General features: G+C 35.4%; 1 protein-coding gene across 2 annotated transcripts in view; it reads right to left on the bottom strand.

Moving 5' to 3' along the window:
• Positions 1-1,060: 1,060 nt before the first annotated feature.
• The window catches only part of OTOGL (otogelin like), a 151,909-nt gene continuing 146,969 nt past the window's right edge, over positions 1,061-6,000 (bottom strand). For both annotated transcript variants that reach the window (XM_024123011.2, XM_028490315.2), the window contains 2 exons: positions 1,812-1,891; positions 1,061-1,261 (listed from right to left, as the gene is read on the bottom strand). In XM_024123011.2, coding sequence (XP_023978779.2) covers positions 1,061-1,261; positions 1,812-1,891 — 281 coding nt within the window. The remainder of the gene's footprint in view (positions 1,262-1,811; positions 1,892-6,000) is intronic.

The raw sequence follows: 6,000 nt of genomic DNA, 5'->3' as shown, positions 1-6,000 counted from the left end.
GAATTACTAATACATTCAAATCATTTTATTTCATCCTTCAATGGCAAAACAGCAGCATGAACAGAAAAATAGCATGCAACTTCAATAGTTAGGCAAATACATCTCAAAAATCAGATGTCTATGAGACAGTAAATAGCTAACTAAATGTTAAATAATAACAACATATTTTAAAACAGTTTTAATGGTACAAAAAATAAAAGCCCGAGATCTCCCTCCTCTATTTAGCAAATGATGCTACATTTCCCCGTTCCTTATTATTCAGGTAACTATTACATGTATGTATATACATATGTATGTGTGGCATTTTTTCCTTTTTTTTTAAAGGCACTGAATTTAAAATTCTTAATTCTAGGCAAAGCAAACTCTTTAAGAATAAAAGTTTCTGTGATACACACCTTACCATACTGTTCAAAAGGAAACAACATATTGCTGGAATGTCAAAGATGTAGACTTAATCCAGCTGTTAACATGAATTCACTCTGTCGTTACACCGGATGAATTTGTACAAGTCACACAGCTTCTCTGGTTATCTGATAAATTTGCAATACATTCCTAATATCCATTCAGACTTCAATAATCTAAAATCCTATTGTTCTATGATCAGTCTCTAAGCGTATCACTCTTTATGACTATCCAGATGCCCCTATTAACTGATTACATTTACCAGAATAAACAGTAGCAATAAAGAGTATCTTAATTCGAATAGCTATGGCAGACTTTTCAAATTAAAAAGAAAAAACTATTGAGTGAAACTGAAAGAATCCTACGAAACAACCTTCTAATAGATGAGAATATAATTGCATGCTGCAATTATATACATAACAGCATTTCAGCCGAACACCTTAAAATCATTTGATTCTCTAAAATAGACTAAGTCAATAAATCTAGTTTTTCCTGGAAATTGTATTTATTTTGTAGCAAGTGTTAAATTGCCATATCCCAGTAGTCTGAAAAATACATTATTAAACAGTATAAATCTGCCCACTGCCTTAAAAAGAGTGATAAAAGTTAACTCCATTTGACCTTATGATGGTGCACAGAGTTCTTGGAATGCAAGAATTTAATTCCACTGGCATGTGCAGTCTATAGGTTCCTGGAGAGTGTGCAGGACTTCAGTGCCATTGCCTGAGCAATACAGTGGCACAGTCAAGTTGCGCACCCCATTTTCACGACAACACTTACAGAATTTTAGATGGCTCTCAATATTGATGTTAAATATGGTAGCTGATGGGCATTTTCCATCGCAAGATGCAACATTTATCTGTAAGGAGAGAGGAGAAAAGTGTTTTAAAAATTTTTTTAAAGTGATATTGATTCCACTAAGGTAGCATATTGTTTGTCCAAGATGGCAATCTGACATAACTCAAAGTATGAAATGTGCACACATAACTAGACAGATCTATGGAATATAGTAATCACAATCTAATGATTCTATTGTAACCTGTATTGTATCACAATTAAGTAGACTATAGAATCAGGTCTTATTAAAGTGGGAAAAGTTAGAACTAAGACTATTTTTGCTGATTAAAATTACACACTTAAGACAATATGTGGTCAAATATGTTTAGGTTTAAATTTCCATCTCTCTGGATTGCAATTAACATTCAGAACTGTTGATTATTTATGCCAAGAATAATTCATACTTCTTCACATACAGAATATTTTAATATTAGAATGTAGGAATAATCTCCAAAAGTTAAATATTTTAAGTGTTGGCATTTTGTTGGCTTACAAACTTACCAGTGCTGTGACACATATACTTCTGGAAAGACACATACGCTTTATGTAACAAATGATATTTTTCCACTTACAGAGCTTTGACTTATACAGTCTTGTTTCCTTATGATTGATCTAATAATCACTTTCTGGCATATTTTTTCTTCTCGTTTGCCTGATAAAATACAGAATGTATTTATTCATCAAAAGTCCATATCGAATTGTTTCTTAATTCAATTAAGCATAAGAATATATTTATAATTGAAAACTGATATATTTATATAAAACATATTTCTATAATAGTGAAAATTTTACTCTTACATAGTTTATGTTAATATTTATTTTCAACTTCTTTTCTCATATATTTTCTAGCTTTATATTTATCTCTTTATCTTATTGTCTTAGAATAATTATCATAATCATAAATCAAACATATTCCACACATGGAGTAATGCTAACATCAACCTGTGTCGGGTGTATATTTATTATTATATTTAATGTAATATTTATACATTATATTTTAATGTAATACATATTTACCTGTACATGTACAGGTAAATATACATGTACATAATTAAGGCATACATACATACATATATATATAAATCTATTTTAAAATAGAAACTGATAGATTTAAAATCACATTATCTTAATGGATATTAATGTAAAATTCAAGAATGTAACTGAATTATTATCAACCATGTTGAAATATATGGATGACTCATACTTGATTTTATGGCTCTGAAATGATGTCACAATTTCTAATGAAAACATTTTGTATTAATGAATGATCTATTAATATGCTGTGTGCATGATGTATTATCACTTGATAATACACCCAATAATATATAGTTAATGCTGTATCATAGAGAATGTAATCCCTGAATCAGGATACAAAACAACCAAGGTTCTCATCTCACTCTGCTACTGATTTGCTCTGTCACTTTAGGAAAGAGACTAAATCATTCTGAGTTTCCTTGTTTGCAAAAGACTGGAATTAGAGCTCCAATCTTCAAATGAGTTTAGTCGCAAAATCTTTATTTAAAATAAATGCTTGTATGAAATCCCAACATGTGAAGTATATAAAAGTTAAGCCACTCTGGTTGAAGCAGAGATGGGTAGCAAAGACTGCCTGAAATTAAACTGTTCTTGTCAAGGTCATCCCTGACTTTCAATTGCTATTTTTAAAGGTCACATCTCAGTTGTCATCCTACTTGACTTCTCAGCAGCGTTTGACTCAGTCCATCACTCTCTCCTCCTGGATACACTTTCTGCACTTGGCTTTCAGAGCGTACTCTTTGCTCTTCCTCCCATCTCTTTGTGGCTCCTCCTCAATCTCCTATGCTTGTTCTTTCTCCTTTCCCGGACCTCCCAAATATGGTGTGGACTGAGGCTCAGTGTCGGTGGCAGAGGGCAGGCTGTTTTGTGCCTTATGATGCTTTCACCCTGTGGTTACTTCATTAGCCCTTCTATTCTCATAAGTTTTAAAACAAAGAATAGTCAAGAAGGAAACCACCTTTGACATGACCTATAAGGTCCTTATCTTCTTCTATCACTTTCATCCCGGTGCTGTGACTGTACTTTGCCATTTCCTCCACCTTGAACACTCTTCACTCTACCTGGCTGGCTCCCAAGGACATTCAGTCCCTATTCAAATGACACGTCATCACAGAGGCATTCTCTAATCACCCACTTAAATGAACAACCCAATTTCCCTCCCTCTCCATCACTTTTATTCTGCACTATTGTTCTTTATACCATTCATCGCTACCTGACATAATAATGTATATTTACCTCTTATTGTTTCTTCCCCTTCTTGATAACATACACTATGCATGCAGATATTGTTTCATCCTCTAACATAGTCCCAGTGCCTGAAAGGGTGTCTGGTACGTGAGAGGCACTCAATAAACATGTGTTTATGTTAACTCATTCAGTGAATGAAACTGAGACAGCATAAATGTATTGTTAGTTGGCTGGATTTGTTCGTGCCAAGAGCCATTTCCTATTTATTCCTCAGAGACTTTATTGTAACCCATTTTGTTTAGCATAGCACCTGCAACAATACGCAATATCCACAGTGTCTCTGATAAAGCCTGGTCACCCGAAAGCAAAGACTACAGACAGGGGTTCTCTACTGCCAAAGCAGAAACTACTTCACAAGGCCTTATACATCAGATGAGAGAAAATGAGGAGGCTTGTTATTATTCTGCACTTCAAAGAGCTTGGCAAAACTGAAATATCCTGAGGCCAGGCACTGGAGAGGCCTAAATCTATTGAGTATTACTGATTAGTGTGATACACTTTTCTGAACCTTCATTTCCTCACCTGTAGGGAAACCATACCTACCTCCCCACCTACCTTCCAGAACTGTGGTGAAGATTCGTTGCAGTGCTGTCTGCTATGGGTTTAATAGAGTGTTGACATGTGACGGACAATCAATAGTAGCAATACGGTCAAGTCAAACAGATCTTACCCTGTCTGCCCTCAGATAACATAAATACACTCTCTTCTCTAATAATTAAAATGGGGTTACAGAATTCAAGGTGTTTACATTTCAGTGTGATTCTATTCCTATATCTCATACCTATGGAAGAGTCTAGAATCTAAAGCAGAAGGAAAAAGACATGAGAGCATAAAAATATAAACTTCCTTAGATTCTGGAGCCTAAATTTCACTCGAGTTCTTGATACAATGACTATTTGATACACATTAGTTTACATTTGATTCAGAGAAAACAATGAAAAACTGCTCATTTCTAATGAGCAAAAAATTTTCATTAGTATGTGTCTAAGAGCCCCAGTAATTAAAAAGCATTAAGTGGTACTCTATTACCCACTAAAGTCCTGGCAATATAGCTGTTATGGGTTGAATTCTGTCTTCCAGATACTCCTACGTGCCTCAGAATGTGACCTTGTTTGGATATAGGGGTTTTTTTTGGAGGTAATCAAGTGAAAAAGAGGTCATTAGGGTGGGCCCTAATTCATATGACTGGTGTCCTTATGACTGGAAATTTGGAAACAGATCCACTTACAAGGAGAACACCATGTGACCATGAAGATGGCCGTCTAACAAGCCAAGAAGAGAGGCCTGGAGGAGACCCTTCCCTCACAGCCCTCAGAGGGTATCAACCCTGCTGACACCTTTGTTTTGACTTCTAACTTCCAGAACTTTGAGACAATCAATTTCTGCTAAGTCACCCAGTTTCTGGTATTTTGTTAACAGCAGCCCCAGCAAATGAATACAAGAACAAATTAGACATCAGAATGTTTGTTGTGGGTGGGTATGAATGTGTTGGATTTTACTTTTCACACCTCATGTAAATAGACTCTGTCGTTCCAGCCCTGCACTGATGAGCAGACATCATCAGTCAGCCTCTGCCCTCTCCTAAAACTTATACTGATGATGTTCCAGAATATCACTAGTGGTTAAGAAGCAGGCTGTGAGATCAGGCCTGGAGTGAAATCCCACAAGAGGTATGACTTAGATGAGTTACTTAAACTCTCTAAACTGAAAATCAGGATAAATGCAGAACGCATCATTGGAATTTTGTGAGAAATAAATTGTCAGTAGAAAACAGGTGAGTTTCTGATTTATAAGCTGTTATTATGTTCAATAACATATATTTTACTTATGTTTCATCAAAATTTTAATACATTTTATTTTATTTTTTTTAAAGATAATTATTTTATTTTCTTTTTAATTAATTTATTTATTTATTTTTCGCTGCGTTGGGTCTTCGTTGCTGCGCGCGGGCTCTCTCTAGTTGCAGTGAGTGGGGGCTACTCTTTGTTGAGGTGCACAGGCTTCTCATTGTGGTGGCTTCTCTTGTTGTGGAGCACAGGCTCTAGGCGCACAGGCTTCAGTAGTTGTGCCTCGCGGGTTCTAGAGCGCAGGCTCTGTAGTTGTGGCACACGGGCTTAGCTGCTCCGCGGCATGTGGGATCTTCCCGGACCAGGGCTCAAACCTGCATTGGCAGGCAGATTCTTAACCACTGTGCCACCTCTAAATAGACAAGACTATTCTTACATATTTATGGGATTTAGCCCTTCATGAAAGAAGTTCAGAAATCTCCCTTGAGAGGCATGATAATTTGTGTCTAAGAATCCAACCCTACACAGTGGCATTATTAACCTGAATTGTGTTGTAGCCTTTTTTCCCAAAAGCTTCTCTAAACAATGTTAAAATGACTATTTATGCCAAATTTCCTAAAACTTTTTTCTTTTTTTGTTTTAGTATTTTCATTGAATTTTAATAATTTTATTATATGTGAGATTGAACATT

Source organism: Physeter macrocephalus, chromosome 6 (assembly GCF_002837175.3).
Source record: "Physeter macrocephalus isolate SW-GA chromosome 6, ASM283717v5, whole genome shotgun sequence".
In the NCBI taxonomy this organism is placed as follows: Eukaryota; Metazoa; Chordata; class Mammalia; order Artiodactyla; family Physeteridae; genus Physeter; species Physeter macrocephalus.
This window is presented reverse-complemented; position numbering and strand designations above follow the sequence as displayed.